The sequence below is a fragment of the Ictidomys tridecemlineatus genome, chromosome 4 (assembly GCF_052094955.1).
Source record: "Ictidomys tridecemlineatus isolate mIctTri1 chromosome 4, mIctTri1.hap1, whole genome shotgun sequence".
NCBI classification, from domain to species: domain Eukaryota; kingdom Metazoa; phylum Chordata; class Mammalia; order Rodentia; family Sciuridae; genus Ictidomys; species Ictidomys tridecemlineatus.
Genome location: NC_135480.1, coordinates 160571128 through 160597342, shown reverse-complemented (window position 1 = coordinate 160597342; position 26215 = coordinate 160571128). Strand labels below are relative to the sequence as shown.

Sequence of the window (26215 nt, the reverse complement as noted above, 5' to 3'; positions counted from 1 at the left end):
AGACACAGAAACCATGTCTTCTCTCCGAATATACCGAGAACTACCCTGTCTACCACTCTTACGTGCCCAGAGAGTCCTTCAAGCCCCGGAAGGAGTACCAGAAGGGGTCCATACCGATGGAAGGCCTGAGCACATCAAGGTGAGGGCAAGTCATGGTGGTGTGTGAATGTACAGCACTAATGCAGTAATGTACGGTACTGATGTGTATGTTCAGGTACTAATGTACAGCATGAGTGCACTAATGTACAATATTAACATAGAATATAGATGCTGTTATATTAATGTAGTATATCTCTGAAAGAAAATGTTGCATTTATTAGACTATGTAGTTGTTCCTAAACCCACTTTTAAAGAGAGAGAATTCTATAGAGCAGGGAGGAAGAGCATGAGGAAAAGACTAACATTATACAGAGACGAGTGGTGGGAGGGAAAGGGAGAGAGAAGGGAAACTGTATGGAAATGGAAGGAGACCCTCATTGTTACACATAATTATTTATAAGAGATGGTGAGGGGAAAGGGGAAAAAAAACAAGGGAGAGCATTGAACAACAGCTGATGGGGTAGAGAGGGAAGATGGGAGGGAAGGGGAGGGGGGATAGTAGGGGATAGGAAAGATAGCAGAATACAATAGTCACTAATATGGCATTATGGAAAAATGTGGATGTGTAACCGATGTGATTCTGCAACTTGTATTTGGGGTAAAAATGGGAGTTCATAACCCACTTGAATCAAATGTGTGAAAGATGTTATGTCATGAGTTATGTAATGTTTTGAACAACCAATAAAAAAGAGAGAGAATTCTTGCTTACTGAGGGGGTGGGGGTCAAGGGAAAGGCCAAAATGGTCTATATAATAAAGGAGGGAAGTTAAGTCAAGTAGTAAAGGGAGGGAAAGACAGGGGAGGTTGATGCAGAAAAACAAGTTTTGGGTTTCTTGAGAGGTTTCAGGTCAGTTTGGATGATGGTGGTGGTGGAAGTGAATTGATAATAGAGAAAGCATGGCCATTTTTTTCAACTATGCTGTAGATTTTGAATTGGGGTCTCCTTGAATGTTCAAGAAATATGAACAAAGAATATATTTCTTTTAAAAATACTCCTGATTTGCTCTAGTTGACTTTCAAGTTAAGATTGGATGGATCTGGGTCTGTTCAGAAGTAGAACCACATGGTGTTCAGAAGTAGAACCACAGTGTGTAGGTGTTGCAGAGGTGTCTGTATTGAGGTAGGGTCGGGGAAATGCTCAGTCTGAGCATCCTTCTACATGTTCTAAGATTCTAGCTGAGTCTTCCATTGACAATTTGACTAGTGACTGTAAGGTCAGGCAGTGGCAGAGACCAAAAGGAGGAAGATTAAAAAGGCTGCTAAACCAGTCTATATTGAGATTCCACTCCTGGGTCTAACTCTGTCAGACCCACAGAGCCAGATAAGAAGAGGGTCTGAGAAGAAACTGTGCAGGGGGCTCGACTGGACTGAAATTTTATAAAAGGGACGGCTTGGGATAGGAAAAGGGGTTTTTAGAGTCCTTTGTCCCATTGGGGTTGGTCAGGGGAGCTGGCTAATATCCAGGATTGGCCAGGAGACACTGCTGATTGACAGGCAGTTCAGTAGGTGCCTGATTGGTATTTCTTTCGTGTGCCTGGACTGCTTGATGCTTTGTTCCTAAGTCACCTTCATCAACCTAACAGTGACCTCCAGGTGGTGAGGTTCTGTAAGGTGGGGTTCTGTAAGGTGGGGACATCTTTGAGTACAGGGTTTCTCAGTTGCTGTAGATTCATCTAGAGGTGTGACTTGAGGATTGATGTCTTCTGTGCCTTCCTATTCCTTATCCCTAAAGGGCAGACTTGCTATGGTATGGAGACAATCATGTGTTAAAAGTTCCAGCACAGTGCTTGTATGTTACAGGTGCTGAGGATCTGGTGACTTCTTTTCCTTTTGTTCTCCCTTTGCCTCCTAACTTTGTGTTCTTCTAGTGCAGATTCCAGATGGCCCAGGTGAAACAACAACTTTTCCTAAGAATAGGACTAGAAATATCTTCCACTGAGATTTTGAGTTGGAGGCATTCTTATGTACTAAAAAATGTATTCTTCTAGATCTATAGAAAGTCCATGTCTGGATCAGGGGATTGAGGACCCATAAGGGGAGAACTGAAAACAAGGGATTTTTGAGCCTAGTGGCAACCGTTGGATAGGAGCAGCATGATAACGGGAGGTAGCTAAGGCCTTGTCTGAGGCTTGACCTAGATTAGGTCAACGTTAAGTATATATATTAAATAATTTGGTTTAAGCACAATGTTTCTGGGTCCTGATAAATGGAAAGAATAGCCTTTTCAAACTATATTTTACTAAGCAATATGAATCTTACAGTTTGGGCTTCATTTTTCCAAGAAAACAACTAAAGATTTTTGAAGACCATATCAAGAGAGATGAGCCGTTCCTGAGCATTGTTGTTTTTCATTTTAAGAACCGTGGGCATCACATGGTTATCTCAATAGATGCAGAAAAGGCACTTGACAAAATACAGCACCTTTTCATGTTCAAAACACTAGAAAAACTAGTGAAAGTAGGAACATATCTGAACATTGTAAAAGCTATCTATGCTAAACCCAAGGCCAACATGGTTCTAAAGGGAGAAAAATTGAAACATTCTCTGGAAAAAACTGGAACAAGACAGGATGCCCTCTTTCACCACTTCTACTCAACAAAGTCCTGGAAACTCTAGCCAGAGTTGGACAGAAGAAAGAAATGAAAGGGATACAAGTAGAAAAAGAGGAACTCAAACTATCCCTATATGCTAACAACATGATTCTATATCTAGAAGACCCCAAAAAACTCCACCAGAAAAATTCCAGAACTCATAAATGAGTTCAGCAAAGGAACAGGATATAAAATACCCCCAAATAAACTGCATTCCTATATATCCCATAAATACCCATAAATAAACTGCATTCCTATATATCAGTGATGAATTAACTGAAAGAGAAATTAGGAAAACCATCCCATTCACAATAGCCTCCAAGAAAATAAAATATTTGGGAATCAATACAACAAAAGAGGTGAAATACCTCTATAATGAAGACAACATTAAAGAAAGAAATTGAAGAATGTAGAAGATAGAAAAATCTCCCATATTCTTGGATAGGCAGAATTAATATTGTCAAAATGACCATACCAATACCCACTGGTTATTGGTGACAAGTTCTGCTTCCTCACATGTTGAAGTTTGAACATTAGAGAAACATGCTAAGGCAAGCATATAAAGCAGTGTTTATTCAAAAAGGGGTAACATAGACTTCTCCCAGGAGGGAGAAGGGGACCATAGCTGGTATCCTGGTATCCCAAGAAGCGAAGTGTTCTGCCCTTTTTACATGCCCTAGGCTTCCTTTGTTCTCCTGCCCTCTTCCCCTTATCTTTCTCCCTCCTGCATACATGACTAGGCCCAGGAATGCTGGTGGGATGGTCAAAAGGTGAGAAACTGCTAGACTGAAGGGGGAAGGGCAGGATGGTGCAGCCCAAGACACCTTAGTTAACAGATTTATAGCTCCCTATAGGTGGGGCAATTCCTGGGACAGGTTACCTTAGCAACAGGTTGGAGCAGGGTGAGGTTCTTGATAAGGGTGGAGAAAAGGCTCTAAGAAATAAACATTTCAATCCCTTAGGGCACAGTCTCCAACTTTCTGGACTCACTCAAAATTGGCCTCCTTGATCTGACCTAACCTGACTTGATTTACCTATCTATACTGACTGCCTAGCTAATTCTGGCTTCAATACTACCAAAAACACGATCCAGATTTAATGCAATTTCTGTTAAGTTTCCAGTGATGTTCTTCATAGAACTAGAAAAAGCAATGATAAAATTTATCGGGAAAAATAATAGGCCCAGAATAGCTAAAGCAATCTTCAGCAAGAAAAGTGAAGCAGGAGGCATCCCAATACCAGACCTTAGATTATACTACAGAGCTATATGGTATTGGCACCAACAGATATCAAGATCAGTGGTACAGAAGAGAAGACATGGAAAGAAATCTACATAAACACAGTTATCTCATACTAGACAGAGGTGCCATAAACATACATTAGAGAAAAGATAGCCTCTTCGCAAATGGTGCTGGGAAAACTGGAAATCTATATGTAATAAAATGAAATTAGACCCCAGTCTCTCATCCTGCACAAAACTGAACTCTAAGTGGATTAAGGACCAGAGACCCTCTGCCTAATACAAGGAAAAGTAGGCCCAAATCTCCATCGTGTCAGCTTAGGAACTGAATTCTTCAAGATTCCTAAAATGCAAGAAGTAAAATCAAGAATCAATAAATTGGATTGTATCAAACTAAAAAACTTCTTCACAGCAAATAAGAACATGAAGAGAGAGCCTACAGAATGTAAGAAAATCTTTGCCTCCTACACCTCAGATATAACATTAATTTCCAGGATATATAAAGAACTAAAAAACTTAACAAAAAAAACAAATATCAATGAATGTGCAAAGGAACAGAGCAGATACTTCATAGAAGAAGAAATATGAATGATCAACAAATATATGAAAAAATGATCAATATCACTAGCAATTAGAAAAATGCAAATTAAAACCACACTGAAATTTCATCTCACTCCTGTCAGAATAGCAGTTATCAAGAATACAAGTAACAATAAATGTTAAGGAGGATGTAGGGAAAAAGGTACTTTCATATAGTGCTTATAGGACTGCAAATTGGTGCAATCACTCTGGAAAGTAGTACAGAGATTCTTCAGAAAACTCGGAATGGAACCACCATTTGACCCAGTTTCTCCGCATATACCCAAAGGACAAAATCAGCATACTCTAGTGATGCGGTCACATCAATGTTCATAGCTGCTCAATTCACCACAATCTATGGAAACAACATAGATGCCTGCCCTTCAATAATAGATAGATAAAGAAAATGTGATATATATAAACAATGGAATATTACTCATCCTTAAAGAAGAATGAAAATGGATAGAACTGGAGCTCTTATGCTAAGTGAAATAAGCCAATCCCAAAAAACCAAAGGCTGAATATTCTCCGTGATGTGCAGATGCTGAGTCACAATAAGGGTGTGTGTGTGGGGGGAGTTGAGGTTCACTGGTTTGGACAGAGGGGAATTGGGGAAGGGAGAGGGTTGGGAATGGGAAAGATAGTAGAATGAATCAGACATAACTTTTCTATATTCATATATAAATCCACACCCAGTGTAATTCCACATCATGTACAACCACAAGAATGGGAAGTCATACTCCAGGTATGTATGATATGTCAAAATACATTCTACTGTCATGAATAAAAAGAACAAATACTAAAAGAACCATGGGCAACTCTAGGGAAGAGTCCTAGACACATGGGAAAGACCCCAATTGGTAGAAAGGGATCAAAGTAGTGTTGAGGGATGACTTGTCAACATCATCCTCTGCTATGTGCAACTGTTCTCATCTTTTTATATACAATTAGCAGGAAGTGGAGAGCTCCTTGTGGGATGTAAAGTTATAAGCTTCATATGTTGTGGTATTAGGGATCTATTTCCTGTCCTAAAAGTATAAAGGTGCTTTGAGCTTTGGAGGTTGGGAGATGCTTTTTGTTTGTGGCCTACGGCTTAGGATAACAAAGACAAGCCCTCACTCTGGGGCAGAACCCCTGCTCTGTGGCCTAGATCTGAGGCCCCCAGATGTATCCCACAAACCTCCCTTCTGATGGTGCTTTGCAAAACAAAACTTAGCCTCTGACCTGTCCTAAATTATTCCTACCTTGTGTCACTTACAATAATAAACACATTATCCAGAAGGCCCCTTTGCTCCTGCCAGAGTCAGAGTAACAATAAATATAACTTACATTAAGATGCAGCTAGAGGGAAGGGGGGAAGTTACTGAAAGAATTTCTAAAATGTGTTATTAATGATCATAAATGCTTTAAAAAAAAGCGGTAGAATCAAGCTTACCCATGGCGAGGACAAAGAGCAGACATGGGTCTCTCCTCTATTTCCTTCAAAAAGAGAAGCCATGACGAAAGGATCCAAGGGCATCTCTTCTCTCCCTAGCACCTTCATTTCACCAACACTGTGCCTGCCATGCTGGGCACTAATTTTCCTGAACTGAGAATAATACTGTGCTCCTTCCAGGAAATGTAGGGAAGCTGTTATCTGCGTGTTCCACCAGAGGCTTCTGGGGGAAGGAATAGGTCAGCCCTGTGCCTACATATCCCTGGATCTGCACAGATTGTCACCCTTTGCCCTTAGGACCCCTGTTTCCATAGCATCTCACCTACCTCCCTATCTAAAGGCTGAGTCTGCTAAGTTTCTGAGGCTGGACACAGGGTTCCCACCTGCTGAATGATAAAGTCATGTGGCCCAGGGCTTGGCTGGGTTGGTGATTAAGCCCAGACACAAAAAACACCTGGTTTCTGGAAAGGTTATCATCCCAGCATGAGGCACAATTGCAGCTGCACACAACTCTCACTGACTGTAAATCTTGGGGATTTACAGCAGGTGCCATAAGGGGAATGCTTGAGATTTCCAGCCCTTCTTACTATGAACGTTTCTTGAAGCCCTTGGTTATTCTCTTGCATAGTAGGATTTACCTTTAGTTCAAATAGCTCTCAGATCAATTTATGAACAAGAGGTTTGCACTTCAAGCTCCATTTCCCCGTAGGCATGTCATTATGTAAAACACTTGGGCCCCCCTCTTGGGACATTATTTCTGTGAACTAAATCTGCTCCCTAAAGATGGGGAAAAAAGAATAATCTCAAAAAAGAGGTAAGTCGTCAGTGGTATTAGGTTTTTATTCTAAAAGGGAGGACCATGGGTAGAAGGGGCAACAGAATTGGGTTTGACTGGATGGGTTTGGCCAATAGGCAGAGGATAGGGAGTTGGCAGCATAGATTCTTTCATTTATCAATAAGATTTCTTAATAAACTAGAAGAGAGGGAAGCACCAAAAGAGGGTGTTTGGTATCCTTTCCAAAAATCATGAAAGAAGCAAGAAAGTTGGTAGTAGGCTTGAGTCTTTTCCCAACTTACTGGATTTTATACATCTTCTGATCAAGGGCAGTCTATTTCCTTATTCAGAGCTATTCCACTGGGAATATACTTATTCCCCTTGATAAGGTTGGGCCTGAGAATGGATGAACACAAAAGAGCAGGTAAGCTCTCAGCCCTGGACTTGCCTGGGCAATTTTAGAGCCTTTGAATTGTCTTTGATGATATGCATCCTGGATTAAAGTTGTGAACCAATGTTGTGGAGATTCCTTTTTCTTTTTCATTTTTACATTCCTCTGAAGAGCATTTTTGTTTGTTTGCTTGCTTGTTTATCAGGAAGGTAATACTTGATTGGACTTTTGAAGTAAGAATTTCATGTTTTGGGTGGCAGCTCAAATAGCAGTTCCATCCTCTGTGAACTAAACTTGCTCCCTAAAGATAAAAGTCCTGAGCATGGTTGTTTAAAGTCTGCCCTGTGCAAGTGGAATCCATGTTAAGAGGAGTCCCTCCTCTTGCCAAGGCAAACCTCCTACATGCTTACCCTGAATCCCCTCCCTCTAAGGATTCTCTTCTGAGGACCATCTCAGACGTGAGATCAGGCAGAGATTTGGACATAGTTGTATGCAGAATTTTGGCTTCCTGTCCTTGGTTTTTTCCTTTTCAGGATTTCTTCCTTATGTCCTATAATTCATGGTTGCTTCCAATTTGGTTTTCTTGTTCTTCAGTCAATAGAGAGAATAAAGAAACACTGGCCTTTTAGCTGCCTGACTTGGCACAGACTGGAGCCTGCCTTCAGGCTGGGAGCTTTGAATCATAAGCAGTTAATGGAAACTTAACCAGTGAAGATTCGTCCAGAGCCAATTCCTTTTCTCACCTGTTGGCTCTCCTCCAGAATCTGCCTATTTTGATCATTCTTTAGTGCTTTCAGATAGTTGAAGATTTTTTTCCTCCAGAGTTTATGTGAAGTGGTGACAGATGTTAGCTTCTGACTTAGTAGTAGCATTGGAGGAGTTGAGGGTAGAGGAGAAGAAAGGCACTTTGAATCCTGGAGGGCACATATTGGAATCCCATCTGTTTCAGTGAAGATGAGAAAGTCTCAGTGTGTCCAGGATCAGGATTAGAGCCAAGATTTGAGAGAGTGATTCAGCCAAGGGATTTTTCTCAGTGGTCTAGAAAGGGCTCCCCAACTTGCCTGGGTACCATATTGGCTTCCTTAGAAGGGAGCCTTTTGACCGCTGGGAAGTTTAGAAATCACATGTGGAAATAATGAAATAAATCAACGGACAAAGAGGTAAACCCTCTAGAGGAGAAAAAGACAAACCATGAGGAGTGTGAAGTCCAGAAAGGGAGTATTACAAAGATCAGAGGATAGGTAACTCCAAGAGGGCACGGTGGGAAAAGGATGAGAAATAGTGATGGACCTGGAAACAAGGTGGTACTTGATGGCTTTGGTGGGTGTGGGGAGGAGCACCAGATGGACAGGGCATGAGAGGATTTGGGGAAGGCATGTAGACCACCCATGGACAACACTTTCAGGAAGAGAGGAAGGGGAAGAGGAGAAGACTGGAAGATTATAATAGAGTCCAGTGAGGGTTATGTCATATTTTCTTTAAGATCGAAGAGACTGGAACAGGTTTGAATATGGACAGAAAAGAGATGAGTCAGGGAAAGAAGTGAATACATAGGATGCAGGAGATGGTCCTCAAAAGAGAATCCTTAGAGGGAGGGGATTCCAGGTAAGGGTGTAGGAGATTTGCCTTGGCAAATGGAATCCTCTTAACATGGATTCCATTTTAATATGATGGATTCCTTGGGCACTATAACAAATTCTGAAATTTGTATGAACATTAAAAATAGTTTTCTTTTTTTTTTTTTTTAAAAAGTGTTGCATGACCTATTTGTCATGGTGAAAATCTCCATTTCCCACTTCGAGACTCGTGACCTTAGGTAGCTGTTATGCTATTTCCTCTTTTGTCAGAGTCTTGTCAAACACCTTTCTTTAGCTTTGCCAAATGAGTTGAAGTCAAGTTGTTATGACTTCCTCAGCAGGGCCACTTTAACCTTTGCTTAACTCTGAGGTTAACTCTTGGCCTTCCATACTCTATAACTTTTATAGCTACTTACCTCAAAGAAACTCAGGTCTTTAAGCATTTTTTCCCCTAGGTTCATAGTCACAGTGGGCACACGCACTGGGGAGTATACCACAGAAAGAAAGGGAAGATTTGGTGTTCTCTTGTTGGGTGGGGGCTACTAAATTTGAGCAATTTCTGGGAAGAATAAAGATTTTCTTTTACATGAACTGTGAGATTATACGTGATTGGGGGACAGGCATTTATGTTGTGGCTAATGATATGTTTCAGTGAATGTTCTCAACATAAAGACATAACGAGGGAACACATAAATTCTGAGTAGACTCACTTATAAGCCACAATAACTGTTTTGGGGTAAGATCTAAGTGAATCAAAGTTTAGATTTAAAAAATTGTTCTCTCTTCGGAAGTGGATAACTTCTCCCCTCAACACCCATAACTGTTTGTCTTAGTTATAGCTGATCAGTGGGTTCAACCATAGGTACACATTTACAAAGGGACTTGAATTTTGTACTGAAGTAGACTGACAATTTCTTTCCCTAAATGTGGTGAGCAAGGATTTTACTGCATCTGCTTTTGCCTTTGAGAAGCCAGCTTTGGGATAGTCTGCGGGCTGGGGAGCTCATTTGATAGCATTCATTGGCTCTTTTCCTGAGGAAGCCCAGGAGCTAGGAGCAGTGAGTGTGCTTTAATTGTCAGAGAGCCTGGCACTCTTGAGTTAAGGTTCTTGAGGTATCTTGAGAAGAGGCAGTTGCTTCATTGGTAGGAATAACAGCAGAAGAAGATGCCATGGCCTTGAGCTTGGGGCTTAGCTGTGGCAGGACCCTGCCTGGAGAAAGCATTCCAGGGTTGTCTTGGTCAGCAGGGCTCTGCACTGCATCCTGGGCCTCTGGCTTTGTTCTTGCCTTTGGTATCTCCTGATATGCTTTGGAAGTGAAGATGTCCGTGGGCTTGAGTAACCATGATTGAGCATGGGTTTATGATGGTTTAGGGACATATGGTTTCAGGTTGCCTTGAAACCCCACTGCCTCCTTTATGAGAGCTCAACTTTCCTTGGGGACATTCCCTTCAAAACATAAAATTTTGCACAAAAAGTTAACTTTCCAGTTAATTGGTTTTTGGTCTTTTCTATCTATTTCTGCAGCCTAAATAAAGCCTTACCCTCCTAATTTCCTGCTGCCATTGATTCAGCACTGAACAGACTCTAGGGTGAGGTACTTGTTCACAAGAATGTTAGAAGTATGGAGCTGACCCTTGGCTTCTCATTCTCATTTAGCGGATTCCTTCCATAAGCCCACATATACACAGTCAGCTCCAGAGGCTCCGGTCACTCAGCCTCCCATTGATATTTGCCAATAGCAAACCCCTGGGAAGGCAGCCCAGGCTGCAGGCCCTGTACCTGCCACTAAGATATATTTTAAGATCTACCCTGAGAGTAGTATGCTTCAGCTCAACTGAAGCATCTCCCATTTCCCCCTTTGGACCCCTGGAGAGACTAATTCTCCTGCTTCCTAACTCCCTCCTCCTATCAATCCAAGCATTCTCAGGACCTGGTTTGGGTTTATTGACAACCCTGTGTATAATTCATGCAAGACAGGTTACAGCAGAGCGTGTTACCTTTGCTAGTCAAGCATGGCTTAGTAATGCTGCTCCAGATTTTGGCCGGGAAGTAGGTTTTATTGGTGTTTGGGCCTAATGTTTTCCTGTCCGGAAACCTTCCCCTTCCCTTGGTGGGGCTGTTCTGGCAAGCACCATCAGGGAAAAATCTACCTTCCCCTTGTCCAGTTGGATGAATGGGTTCCAGGGAAAAGCAGTCTGTTGTATAAAACAGAAGCCCCTGGAGGGGGCAGGGACATTAGTATTGAGAAGCAGGAAGTTGATACTATTTTGGTGGGCAGCACAAACCCAAGCTGAGATGGGTGTTTCCAGGGTGGCTCCTGGTGGTGGTGTAGGTGGCACCAGGGTCTTTTATAAACTGTGTAATGCTTTGGGAAGGAACTGTTTTTCATTTAGTTAAAACCATCCTGCTTTTTTATCCTACTGTTTTCTTACCCTCTGAATCATAAGGGCACCAGATAGCAAAGAAACAAAAGATGTAAGGTCTCTGATTCTTGTACTTTTTCCCTTTCTGCATTTTCTATAAGGTCAAGTAGAGGAAGGAGATAAATTTTGGCAGGAGGAGCTATTGGGATCACAGAGATAAAGGTGGGAGCACCTCAAAAATAGGAGTTAGCCCTACAGTGAAGGGGGTCCATGGAAGGCAGGTGGAGGGAGCAGGCGCTGAGGGGCTCTTTCAAAAGTTTCTGGGCATAGAGTGCAGTGTGGGTAGGTAGGGTACAGTAGGGATAGGAGAGGGTGAGCAGTAAGGTTGGGGACAGGTCCAGCACAGCTTATAAAACCTTCTAGAAAGTTGGGTGTTATCTGGAAGATTTTTTTTTTTTAAGCAAGGGAATCTGTAGGTACTGTGGGGATTGAAGTAGAGGCAGCTAGAATGAAGAAGGAAGCTGTCACATGATTAAAGTGAGAACCATTCCAGATCTGAACCAAGAAGGAAAGAAAATCTGAGAAGGTGGAGGAGAATTTTCCTGTCCAATAGTAGATTCTGGGGCTATGAGGGGAGGGGGTCAAGGATAACATTCAGGAGCCTGGCTTGGGTGAGAAGGGATTGGAGGTGCCTCTCTTCAAAGTGGGGGATTGAGGAGAAGTTGCTTGGACAGAGTAGGAAAATACTTCTCAGAAGATGTTTCTAGAGGTGGGTTAAATGGAGGAAACAGCCTTATACCAAGGCAACGATGACAATGACCTTTACTCATTTTCCTTCCAGGAGAGATTATGGGCCTCACAAAATGGCACCAGTGAAAATCTACAAGCCTGAACCATTCATCCCAAGTGGAGAGAATATGGATTTACTCACAACTTATAAACAAGATTATAACCCCTACCCTCTCTGTCGAGTGGACCCCATCAAACCTCGGGACAGCAAATATCCATGTGGTGACAAGATGGAATGTCTGCCTACTTATAAAGGTGGGGGAGTGATGGAGGAGCATGGTGGGGAAGGGTAGGCTGAGATATTGTGTGCAGGGTGGGAAACATGATCTATCTACAGTCCTCTTAGAGCAAGGATCACCAAACAACTTCCTGTGGATCAAATCTGGCCAACGGCCTGATTTTGTGTATCTGGAGAGTTAAAAATGATTTTAAGGTTTTTAAATGATTGGGAAAATATAAGAAGCTTATTATTATTCAGGAAGTAGGAAAATTGTCTGACATTCAGAGATCAATGTTCCTAAGTGTATTTTATTGGCACACAGCCATACTCATTCACACATCATCTGTGGCTACTTTTGTGCTGTAGTGGCAAAATTGAGCATTCATGACAGAGACCCTGCAGGCTGCAGGGCTTTATAGAAATTATTTGCTAACCCCTGCCTTAGCTTGTTGTCTGAATCCTACAATGGGGAAGCATTTCAAATTCTACTACTGATTGACCGATGGTTTCATTCATCCACTTAATATTAACATGTAATATACCTACAGAAAAATGTCTGAATCATGATTACATAGACTAGTGAATTTTTAACTGGATAAAAAAAACAGTCCCCAGGGGCTTAGGTTGTGGCTCAGTGGTGGAGTGCTTATCTAGCATGTGTGAGGCACTGGGTTCGATCCTCGGCACCACATAAAAATAAACAAATAAAGGTATAAAGAAAAAAAAATCTGTAACTCAAAACTAATTAAAAAAAAAGCCCCCAGATTAAGAAATGTCACATGACTGCTCCTTCCTTTCAGTTACCTCCCTAACCAGAATGTAACCATTATGCTAGCTTTTAGCATCTTAAATTATTTTTTAATCTTATATTAATGGGATTAGTTCATTTTTTAAAAAACATATTCTTATTTTTAAATTTACACATAATAATTTATGGGGCTTCTGAAAGACATGGTATAATGTTCAAATCAGGGAGCACATAGCTATTTTCTCAAACATATATCGTTTCTTTGTGGTGAAATCATTCAAAATCCTGTTTTCTAGCTTTTTTTGAAATATATAAAAATGTTTTATCAAGTATCTATCACATACCAGGCATGGTCCTAGGAAGCATAATGACCTGCCCTTGACCTCCTTGGCTAGTAGGAGAGACGATATGTGGAGACTTGTGTGTTGTGCGAGAGTGTAGCAAGTCACCCACACTGTTACAAAGACTGAAACCAGGGAACAGAGGCCAGGTTTGTAATCAGTAACTTTCATATATATGAGGTACAGTGTCGCCCTGACAAGGCATTCTAAACATGAAATGTTTGTGGACCTCTAAAGGACTGTGATAATGTTGCTTTTATGTGGTCAAGATGAGCATTTAAGCTGGTAGGAGTGAGGAGGCTGGGGGAGTGTAAGAATCTTCCTAAAGGAGTCCTAAATCTCATCCAACAGGACCCCACGTGTAGTTGATTTCTCTGCTTCTTCCATGAGCTGAGTTTCGGGGCTAGACTGTCATGAACCTCTTTGACAACCTGACTGTCCCCATACTTTTTTTTTTTTTTGGTACCAGGGATTGAATTCGGGCACTTGACCACTGAGCTACATCCCCATCTCTGTTTTGCATTTTTTTAAATTTAGAGACAGGGTCTTTTGGAGTTGCTTAGTGCTTTGCTTTTGCTGAGGCTGGCTTTGAACTCGGGATCTTCTTGTCTGTCTCCTGAGTGCTGGGATTATAGGTGAGTGCCACTGCACCCAGCTCTCATACTATCTCTAATGCCTTCCTCCACCTTTTGTCATGCTGCATTCTGCATGTTATCATAGACTGAAATTACCCTATCTCTAAAGCCTCTGTGCATCCCAATAGCCTGTCCTGACCAGTTGTTTTATTCACTTTCACTGGGACAGAACTTGGCTTTTCTGGGACCTCTAGTCTGTTGATGGCTCAACCTTTCTCTCTCACCATAAGCCCCTGTTGGGTCTGTCGCTCCTTGTGTAGTGACATCTTTTAGCTGGTGGCTGAAATGGACAGTCTTAGAGGCCTTTTCAGACTTCTTCCAACATGGCAGCTACATGTGTGACAGGTGCCCTGCACTCCTTTGTCTTGTAACTCATTGTACAGTCTTGTTTTAAGTAACATGTGTCTCCTTAGCCAGACTGTAAGCACTAACGAGGCAGGGATCTCTCTTTTGCTTTCTTGGTGAATTATCCCCTCACAGTAGATGCCATAGTAGGTGCTTTATAAAGGAGTTAATACAGCTAGGCACGTGGTGGTGTGCCTCTTGCCTCTACAGGGTATGTCATTCTCCTTTTTTATTCAGAGCTTACAGGAAGACAGAAATGGAACACCACTGAGTAGGTGGGATGGAGGGATGAAACTGGAGCAAGTGCTTCCCTCCAGAGGGGAAGGGGTGAGGGATGCTGATAGGGCAGGTCTGAATACAAACTCTCCTGTATGCCCTCTTTATGGGTTCCCATGGTTTGTTAGTCTTGGAGTATGTTATGGTTTAGATGTGAGGTGACCCCAAGAGCTCAGGTGTGAGACAATGCAAGAAGGTCTAGAGAAGAAATGATTGGGTTATGAGAGCTTTAACCCAGTCAGTGGATTAATCCCCTCATGGGATTGACTAAGTGGTAATTGTGGCTGAGGAGGTAGGTCACTGGGAACATGCCCTTGGGGTATATATTTTGTGAGTGGAGTCACTCTTTCTGCTTCCTGATCCTTCTGTGAGCCACTTTCCTCTGCCATACTCTTCCACCATGATGTTCAGCCTCACCTCAAACCCAGAGGAAAGGACCCAGCTGTCTATGGACTGAGGCCTCTGAAACTGTGATCCCCCACATAAACTTTTCCTCCTCTTCAATTGTTCTGGTCAGGTATTTTAGTCACAGTAATGACAAGGCTGACTAAAATAGTGTAGCTATAGGCTTGTCAGAGACCTGCCTGCTCAGTTCAGTTCTGTCTCCTCCACCTGGCCTTAGGTAGCAGGGAGAGGTCTGGGAACAAGAACGACTCCTTGCTTGCTATAGGAGTTAGCAAGAACAGGGTAGGTGTAATGGCGTCACTCAAGTCTTCTGTTACTCACGTTACTCCTTCTCAGCAAACTACTCAGCCCTCAAAATAAACCCCCCACACACTCTCACAGAATCAACCCTCACTCATGCTTTAATCTCTTCTGTCTCTAGCTTTCCCATGTTCCTCCCTGTTTCTATGATATTACATCTCAATCTGCTCTCTGAAAACCAGAGAAAAGTATTCCGCTGCTGGAACCAAATCATGGATGACATTTCCTTACTGCTAAAGTAAAAATTGAGAAAATACAATTTTCTTTGTTTCTCTTAAACTTTTGATAACCTATTAATTGCTTGCTTACTTCAACAGAGTAAAAAAAACAGTAACAGTCCAAAGTAGTCTGCTCAGGAGCAGGCATGCATAGATGGGCAAGGTTTTTGTTCTGGGTTCGTAGGAACTTGAGTTTGGATTTCATAGACTTCCTCTAAAATTTGGATTTTAAAACAGATCCGTATATAGCTAAAGGAAACATATTTGTAGTTAGATTTGACTCATGGGTGCTAGTTTGCAACCTATATGTCTTAATGGCTTGTTTTAAATAAGACTATGTTAGTCTGTTTGCACTGTTATAACAATAAATCTGAAACTGGTAACTTATAAATCATAAGAGTTTTACCTCTCACAATTCTAGAAGCTGGGAAGTTCAAGATTAAGATCAGTAGGTTAAGGCCTGGTCTCTGCTTCCATGATGGCATCTTATTGCTGTGTTAGCACATGGTAAATGGTGAAAGGGAAAAAAAAAGGGCTTACACCAATTCCCTCTAACCTTGTTATAAGGTACTAATCCACTCACAAGGAAGAGCTCTCATGACTTATTCATTTCCCCAAAGGCTCCACTTCTTAATACTACAATGGGGATGTGCCAAGGTCTGGGCTTGGCACCAGAATCACGAGCCACCACACACCTTTGTAGGTTCAAACAGCAATTCTTTATTCCCGCTCTCACACCGCCTCCACACAGGACCAGGGGCAAACACGTTCTGCCGTCTCCTGCACAATTCACCTACTCCACGAGGCTATCTCCAAATCCCATTTTAATCTCACGAGAACTCAACAAGCAGCAGGAACACCCTAATCCCAGCAATAATCTTCAACCTCTAACTTCCCTAAAACCCATTGTCTTAAACTGGCAACGCCTTAAACTCAAGGAGCCGGTTACTTCCTCAAACCTGATCAGCTCTAAACCCGGATCTGCCTTGGTCCTTGAGCAAGGTCACCTTATTAAAGCATGCATGCAATGTCCCATCGAATGTCCTCTAAGCAGCATGGGGTACGCTTGGCAAGGAAATTTCGATGCGTCATTCCTACTTGGTAATGGCCCTCAGCATCAAGTTTCAAAACATGAATTTTGGTGAACATTTAGAGCATAGCAAATAGTTTCATTAATTTGATTGGTTCATTTGCTCCATTACTGCCCTATGATATCATGGCTTCCAAAACTAGGTCTTAAATGCCCAGTATCTGTCTTCCCAGCACTTAGAACAGGGAATGGAGTTCAAAGGTTTATAAATAAAGGAGTAAATGGTTCTGAACCACTGTTTGCACAGGCTCTAAGTGACAGTGTGTGGCAATAGATACACCCATATTCTTACCCATCCAATTACCTGATAGGTCGCGGCCAGAGGCAGGATGAGTTTGGGGAAGTACATGACCTTATATTGCTCTTGGGTCAGTCCTGAAGCACTTTATGTATGTATGAGGGGCCTTACTCCTGCCTTAGCGTTTGGTGATCGCCCCTTGGATGACTTATTTCTTGTGTAAATTTGCTGCCTTAGTAAGTCCCATAACAACCTTAATGTTTTATGGCCATATATCGATTCTCTTTCCAAAGGAAGGAGGGAAAAACCAAAGACCAAGGTCATTAAATATGTATATTTCAATGGGTGCTATCTATATTTTGTCTATATGTTCTGTTTACATTAGTAAGCAGAAAAATATTCAAGCTTTTCCGTTTCTATTTATGACCAGCACCTTTTCTGGGGTCCAGAAAACCACCAATAAAATATGCTTCAGCAGCATTTGGTTGTAATTTGTGACATTTCCAAAACACTGTGCAATTGGAAAGATTGAGAGTGTAATTACTGATGCTCAGCTTTAGGTTTAGCTAAGTTTTTTTAAAGACACATTATTGCATGGAATCCCTTTTAAAGAGGTTCCTGCCAATTACCAACACGACACTCTGGCCCCAAAGGGCTTTCCTGGCATGTGAATAGTTTGTCATGTGGAATTCAGAGGTTTTTCAGGGCCTTGTGGAGGGTTTTTTTTTTCTTTTTTTTTCTGATGTGTATAATAAATGCTGGGTGGAGGAAGTTAGGCTGAATAATAATGTGGTTTAAACTATATTATTGGGTATCAGGAATCACATGAAGCAACTTTGAGCTTAGGAACTTGTTTTCTTAACACCTCATCCATCACAGAAGAAGGCCAGCAAAGCCCTGTCCCACTTACCCCTGAGGCACTGTGCAGGTATCTACAGGTAGATGCCCCATTTCATTGAGGCTTGAAGTCTGGTGTGGAACATGTGGTTTATATTCAGCAAGATGGTTCACTGTGAGGTCCCCTAATGCTTTCAAGATGCTGATAGAGCCATTAATGGCTTTTGGAGAAAGATTAGATTTTCAATTAAAATGAAGTCAATTTTGAATAAATAGTTGGTAGTATTATACTGGCCTAAAGTAAACTTAAGAATGTGCCCGGGGGTGGGAATGTCAGGAGTTTTGGAATGGTGGAGTAAGAAGCTTGGCAAATCCTCTCCTCCAAAAAACAATGATAAAATTAGGCAAAGTGGTAAAAAAGCAAGACTCTGGAAATCAACCAAAGTTATATGACAAAAAGAGGGTACTTATTTAAGAGGAACTATTGTACTTTGGTTATGAGCAGTGGGCAACTGTGAATGTTGTCCTGGAGCTGCTTCTATCCTCCCACCTTCCTCCTCCCATTGCGTGTTGAGGGCAGTCCTGCCTAGGCAGGCTAGGCTGTGACAAATAATAGCTCTGCTGCCAGTGAGGTCTAAATTGACTTGGAATAGTGCACACCAAAAGGTTTTGATAAAAAAAAATAGTAGTGATCTCAATGGGAAAATATCAGAGAAGACAAATTCTGCAAGTCTTCTGAGGTTTGCAGTACTAATTGTGGCAAGAAACAGATAAACAGACAAGCTAGAAATATATCAGGGAAATCCAGATAATGAGGTAAACACAGTGGGCCTTGATAAACTTACACATACTCCTAGTGGTGTGAAAGGCTGTGTATAGGGGCAAGGCTGTGAGCAGGTTCCAGAGAGATCAACCTCTGTACTAGGCTTGTGCAGAGGAGACACAAGAAATTTCAGCAGAAAACAGAAGCCATTTCAGACATATAAGATGTCTGGTCTTTGACTATGTTCTCTACCCACACATAGATACATTGGCAAATGGTGGAAGCTTTACTGGTTTGAGGTGCTTAATTATAACTTTTGATTAATCATTGGCTGATTGCTAAACTATTCTGATACAGGGTGAAGCCAGATTATAAAATAAAAAGAATTGAAAAATGAGCAAAAATATCAGTAACCACAAACTTCAGGGAGAAGATAAGACTATAAAATTAGTGCACATATTTCCCTAAACATAAACAAAAACAGCTCTAAAGGAGGGGTTAGAATTAAGAGTTGCTGCAGCATTTTATGTAAGTCATTAACAAAAAGTTAGGCAACGTGAACAGAAAGAAGAAAGTCCAATCCATGCATAAGGGAAAGAAAGCTGTCAATAGAAATGATCTCTGAGGGAACCCAGATGTTGGACCTGGAAGACAAATATTGAACAAATTTATTCAAAGAACGGCAGAAAGCCATATTAAAAGAAATGAAGAAAGTATGACAACAATTACTCATCAAATAGATAATATCAATAAAAGGAAGTAATAACTAATGAATATCTGGAATTGAACAATAACCAAAACAAAAAATCATTATAGGAGCTCAACAGCAGATTTGAACTGGCAGAAGAAAGAATCAGTATAAATGAAGATAGATCAACATAAATGATCCAATCTGAAGAACAGAGAATAAGAAAAGTGAATAGGAAATCAGAGACTTGTGGGCTACCATCAAGTCTACCAGCATACTCATAATAGGAGTCCCAAATGGAGAAGAAAAGGGCATAAAAATGTTTGAAGGATTAGTTGCCGAAATTCCTCAATAAAAATGAAAAAAATATTTATCTCTACATCCAAGACACATTATCCAAATAGAATCAACAGAGGTACATACTCACATTAGAGTTAAACTGTTGAAAGACAAAGATTTGGAAAATAGTGAAGAGAAATACCTCATCCTGTACAGGGTAAGGACATCAAGAGTCACAGATTCTCTTCAAAAAGAAAATGGAAGACTGAACAGAGTTGGTTGACTTATTTGAAGTACTAAAAGAAGATAGGTCATGAATTTTATATCCAATGTATACTATGTTTCAAAAATGAGGCAAAACAAAGATACCTTCAGAAAAAAAAAAGCTGATTTCCCTTATGAGAGATACTGAGGGAAATCCTCGGGTTGAAAGGAAATGATACAGATAGTAAAATAAATCTACACAAAGAAAGTTGCTTGGAAATGTAACTAGGTAAATGTTTACTTTTAATTTAAAAAAGCAATTATAGAGCAAACTAAAGCTGTGGGGTTTATTTTAGGAATTCAAGATTGATATAACATCAGATAATCAATCAATGTAATATATCATATTAATAAAGTAACAGACAAAAGCCAGATGGTTGATAGAAAACATTTGGCAAGGTCTCATATCCATAAAAGCTCTCAAAAAGCTAGGAATAGAAGAGAACTTCCTTAGCCTGATAAAGAGCATTAACAAGATATTCTTTTTATTTTTTTAATTCTTTTTGGTTGACAGAGTATATTTTGACATATTTATGCAAACATAGAGTATGTCTTATTCTAATTAGGATCCCAGTCTTGTGGTTGTACATGATATGGAGATTCACTGTGATGTATTTATGTACATAGGAGTGTTAAGTCAAATTAATTCCATTGTCCCCCGCCCCCCATTCCTGTTCCCCTACTTCTCCTCCCATTCTCCCCACCTCACCCAACCCATGGACCTCCATTCCTCTCCTCTCACCCATTTTTGTGTGTTTGCATTCACATATTAAGAGAACATTTGACCTTTGGTTTTTTTGGGATTCGCTTAGCATGATAGTCTCCAGATTCATCCATTTTCTGGCAAATGTCATTAAGTTATTCTTTTTTCTATGGCTGAGTAATATTCCATTATATATATATGGAACAATTTCTTTGTTCATTCATCTGTTGAAGGGTACCTACGTTGATTCCATAGCTTAGCTATTGTGAATTGAACTGTTATAAACATTAATGTGGCTTTATAAGGTAGTATGTTGATTTTAGGTCTTTTGGGTATATACCAAGAAATAGGATGACTAGATCAAATGGTGGTTCCATTCCAAATTTTCTAATGAATCTCTATACTACTTTCCAGGATGGCTGCACCAATTTGCAGTCCCACCAACCATGTATGAGTATACCCTTTCCCCATATCCTTGCCAACATTTATTATTACTTGTATATTTTAGTTGTAGTTGGACATTTGTTTATTTTTATGTGGTGTTGAGGATTGAACTCAGTGCCTCCCATATGCTAGACAAGCACTCTACCCCTGAGCCACAATCCCAGCCCTGTTACTTGTATTCTTGATTGTTACTATTCTAACTGGAGTGAGACGAAATCTCAGTATAATTTTAATTTGCATTTCTAATTGCTAGGATGTTGAACACTTTTTCACTTTTTTTTTTTTTACCATTTGTATTTCTACTGTGAAGTGTCTGTTCAGTTACTTAGCCTGTTTATTTATTGACCAGCTATTGCACTCCTCAGTTTATATCCAAAGGACTTAAAATCAGCATACTACAGTGACACAGTCACATCAATGTTCATAGCAACTTGATTCACAGTAGCTAAACTATGGAACCAACCTAGATGCCCTTCAACAGATGAATGGATAAAGAAAATGTGGTATATATACATAATGGAATATTACTCAGCCTTAGAGAAAAGTGAAATTATGGCATATGTAGGTAAATGGTTGGAGCTGGAGAATATCATGCTAAGTGAAATAAATTAATCCCAGAAAACCAAAGGCTGATTGTTTTCTCTGATATGTGTATATTAATTCATAATAAAGGGGATGGCTAGGGAAGAATACAAGTACTTTGGATCAGGCAGAGGAGAGTGAAGTGGGGGTGTGGAGGTAGGATGTTTTGTAGAATGAATTAGACGTTATTACCCTATGTACATGTATGATTATGTGACCAATGTGATTCTACATCATGTACAACCAGAAGAATGAGAAGTTATACTCCATGTATGTATTATGTGTCAAAATGTATTGTACTGTCATGTATAACAAATTAGAACAAATAAAATGTGAAAAAAGATAAGTAAAAAAAAATCAGTGCAAGATTTGTACTATGAAAATTACCAGAGTGCAGAGAAAAATAAAATCTAAGTAAGGGGTGAGATATTCTGTGTTCATGGAATGGGAGGATTCAATATTGTTCAAATGGAGTTTCTTCAAAATCAATCTATAGATTCAAAGCAATCCCTATCAAAATACCAGGAGCCTCTTTTTATAAAAAAGAAATTGGCAAGGTAATTCTATACTTTATATATAAAATTTAAATAAATGCTTTTGGAAAATAAAATGAAGTTGAAGAACTTATTCTTCCCAATTTTAAAGCTTTACTATAAAGCTGCAGTAATTAAGACAATGTGATACTGACATAAAGACAGGTGTAAATGACAATATGATTGGGTTGAGAATACACAAATAAACCCTCAGATTTATTGTCATTTTTTCTCAACGATGACTGGGCATTTCAGTATGGAAGAGGATAGTCTTTTTTGATAAAAATGATGAGACAGTCAGAGATCCACATGCAAAAAGATAAACTTTAGACCTTTATATCATGCCATACTCAAAAATTAAAGGGTCAAGGGCTAGGATTTTGCTTAGTGGTGCTGTACTTGTCTAGCATACACCATGCCCAGGGGTCCATCCCCACTACTGGGGGATGGGGAGGAAACAGAAGGACCAAAGACCTACATGTAACAGTTAAAACAGAAAATTTCTAATATCTTGGGTTAGGGAAAGGTTTCTTAGATGGTATATTTTATGTTATGCAAATTATTCTCAATAAAGTTGTTGAAAATATACCTGTGGACTTCACTAACATTAACTGTATACATCCAATGCGCCTGGGTAGCTGCATTTGTCCTAAACCTTTGTAAAGCTGTAAGAGGATTCCCTGTGGATTCAGAGGGCTCACCAGGTTCACAAGGGCTACCTCAGGCCTGGTAATTTATGAGCAAAATGGGGCAATGCAGGCTATGGCTGTGAGCCAAATATTATGAAAAGAAAGGCAGCAGGAGTGGAGGTGGTTGAATTGAGTGCTTACTGTTGGATTTTTCTCACCTGGACTTTTAGTCCTGGAGCAGCCCTGAAGGTCTATGTGATAAAGTCAATTTAGAATCCCCTGCAGAGATGCCCGAGGACAGTGTCTGCTTCTCAAGATTGTGTGGCCATTTCTCACTGGATTTTCTTTGGGTCCAGACCTCCTTCATTTTGGCCATTACAGCCCCACAACAGAGGTTTTTCTTGAGATGGATGTCTCCCAGTTCAGCTGGCTAATCTTTCTCATTAAAAACAAACAAACAAACAAACAAGCAAAAAAAAAAAACATTTTGAAGTTCTCCTGCAAACCTTCCCTGATTATTAGTTTCTTAATCTTTACCTAGAAATATGGTGCCCTTAACTTGATATAGGCTGTCAGAAGAGCATGAGTTTGGAGTCAAGTGTATGGCTTAAATTCTGTTTTTTTTTTTTTTTGGTTTTTGTTGTGTAATAATTGTACAGAATAGTGACTGTCATTGTGACATATTTGTATATGCATATAGTAATAATTTGATCAATTTCATTCCCCAGTACCTTCCCTTTCCCTCCTCTCCTCTCCCTCTCCTGGTTCTCCTCTTCTACTTTACTGATCTCTCTGCTATTTACATGAGAATTCCTCCTTTCTCTGCTTTTCCTGGCTCTAGCTACCACATATGAAAGAAATCATATGACCTTTGATTTTATGAGTTTGGCTTATTTTGCTTACCATGACGCTCCCATTTGTATCCATTTTTCTGCAAATGACACAATTTCATTCTTTATGGCTGAATAAATCTCCATGTGTACATATCTCATATTTTCTTCATCCATTTACCTTTTGTTGAACACCTAAATTGATTTCAAGGCTTGGCTATTGTGAATTGTGCTGCTACAAACATCGGCATGTGTGTATCTTTGTAGTATGCTAATATTAATCCTTTTGGACAGATAACAAGGAGTGGTAGGGCTGGATCACATGGTGGTTCCATTCCTGGTCTTTTAAAAAAAATTTTTGATTGTGAATGGACCTTTATTTATTTCAATGAGGTGCTGAGTTCCTCACACATGCTAAGCAAGTGCTCTACCCCTGAGCCACAACCCCAGCGCCCCATTCCAAGTCTTTTGAGGAACCTCCATACTTATAATTCCATAATGGCTGTACTGATTTACATTCCCAGCAACAGTGCATGAGAGTTCCCTTCTCCCCGAACCTTCACCAGCATTTATTGTTATATATTCTTAGTGGAGTGAGATGACCTAACTCTCAGTATATTTTTGATTTGCATTTCCTTAATGCCAGAGAGGTTTGACGATTTTTAAAATTCCAATTTTTAACTCATTAGCCATGTGACTTTTTGGCAAGTTTCTCAGCTTCTCTGAGCTTTGCTTTTGGAAATCTGCAAAGTGGAGACAATCATACTCAGTATAAAGGGTTATTGTGAAGACGAAACAAAATCACATTTGGAAAGGCTGGAGCACACTGGACTGGCTCATAGTCAGTGTTCTTTGTTAAATCAGGTTGGAGTGGGTCAGACCATGGGTTCTGGATCTGGATTTGAATCTGTGATTTTAAATTTCTAGCTAAGTGAACTGGGACAAATTCTTTAATTCCTCTGTGCCTCAATTTCTGCATCTATAAAATAGATATTTTGTTAGTGCCCATTTATTAGGGATGTTATGAAGACTTTCTATTTTTTGCAGTACTGGGGACTGAACCCAGGGCTTCATGCTTGCTAGTCAAGTGCTTAATCAAGTGCTCTACCACTGAGCTATCTCTCCAGCTCTGACTGTCTTGTCTGAGAAAACACCTCATTGGAAATGGGCTTATCACTTTGAGGCCTTTTAGACTACATGTAAGTTGGGGGACCTGATTTATTTTTAATTACCTCTTCTGCTTTAATTTCAGCTGATTATTTACCTTGGAACCAACCAAGACGGGAGCTACTTCGTCCAGAACACAAACACTGGCTGGAATCCACCAAATTTGACAGCAGAACAACACACCAGGATGACTACTCCATGAAGGGCCTCGTGACCACCAGGAGCTGTAAACCCCCAGCCATGCCCAACCTTTGTAATATCCCCCTGGAGGACCTGACCAACTACAAGATGAGCTATGTGGCACACCCTGTGGAGAAGCGCTTTGTGCACGAGGCAGAGAAGTTTAGACCCTGTGAAATCCCCTTCGAGAGCATCACCACACACAAAGAGTCCTACCGAGGCCTACTAGGGGAGCCTGCCAAGAGCTCGAAGCCTCCAGCCAGGCTACCTGGGACAGACACACCATTCTTGAACACCACCGAGTTTCGAGATAAGTACCAAGCTTGGCCGACGCCCCAGTTATTCTCCAAAGCTCCAGTTGCTTATGTCCCTCCTGAAGAGAAGATGGATCTTCTGACAACAGTACAAGCCCATTACACATACCCTAAGGGTGCCCCTGCTCAGTCCTGCCGACCGGTGCTCCCCATCAAGAAGAGCTTCCGTTTCGAAGGCTCTACTACCACCAAGGACGACTATAAGCAGTGGGACAGCAAACGCACAGAGATGGCCAAGCCCATCCCCCACCTGGGCTTTCCCACAGAGCCCTTGGACTGTCTGACCACCTTTCGGGCCCACTATGTGCCCCATCCACCTATCAGTACCAAAAGCTGTAAGCCCCCTTGGTCTGGCCCTCGAGCAAATATTCCTTTGGAGGGCCAGACCACCTATTCCATCAGCTTCACTCCCAAGGAAATGTGCAAGTGCCCAGCTGCATACCCTGAGCCCCCTGGTTACATCTTTGAGGAGGTGGATGCTCTGGGGCACAGGTTGTATAGGCCGGTTTCTAGGCCAGTCTCTCAGAGGAGCAGCTTGCTTTCTGGAGGTGATGCAGAAAACCCTAACCAGATGGATTTGGCAGTGTCAGCCTGATTCTGAAAAATTTTTATTTAGAAATTGCACAAATACTTTTAAAAGCAAACTATTGAGAATTATTCCTTGGACAAAAACCAAATTCCCCAAAATAGGGGTGGGGAAAGAAAGAAAAACAGAACAAAAACCAACTTCATTACCAATTCCAGGACACTTGAATAAATTGAGAATCACTGACTCAAGGAAAATGACATTTAATCACTAACTATCCTCTCTTAATGCTCCCTCTACCATCTCCCCCGCCACCCGCTCAGGTCCCTTACCTTGTACTCATGGAATCAAAGGTGGTCTCAGGTTTTTCTCTGACTCCAGATGCAGTTTATTATTTTAATCATTGTATGAATTGACATAATGATCAATCCTTGTCAAGTCTGAAGTGTCAAAGAATAAATTTTATTTTGGGGGGACTGTACCTGTAGATCATGTGTTCACCCTCATGGGTTGTCCATGCAGAGAACAGTCTGTATTCCTTGGGATCTTTGGGGAGATTTTGCACTACACTACCTGAGATTTCTTAGGACTGGTGGGGGTTCCATAGGCCTGGTCTGTTGCTTTGTTTTGAGTCCTCTCTGCCCAGGGTTGCTTCACAGGCATCTTTCTACCTCTTTCCTGCCTGATATATGAGCAAGAATAGTGCTATCTGATGGGTTGCAGATCTGGTCTCTTTAGTCATGGATATAGAGGGAGTCACAGGATCTGTGTTCATGGACCTTCCAAACCTCTTCCCATCCCCAAACCAATGCAGGTTTTG

The 26215-nt window shown here is 40.9% G+C and overlaps 1 protein-coding gene across 1 annotated transcript; it reads left to right on the top strand.

The window, feature by feature from the left end:
• The first annotated feature begins 18 nt into the window (after positions 1-18).
• Positions 19-25876, top strand: Saxo1 (stabilizer of axonemal microtubules 1). Its single transcript, XM_040285840.2, has 3 exons — positions 19-139; positions 11893-12095; positions 24461-25876. Exons 1-3 carry the CDS (start codon positions 117-119, stop codon positions 25462-25464), a joined length of 1230 nt encoding a protein of 409 aa, XP_040141774.2. The 5' UTR covers positions 19-116; the 3' UTR covers positions 25465-25876.
• The last annotated feature ends 339 nt before the right edge of the window (positions 25877-26215 follow it).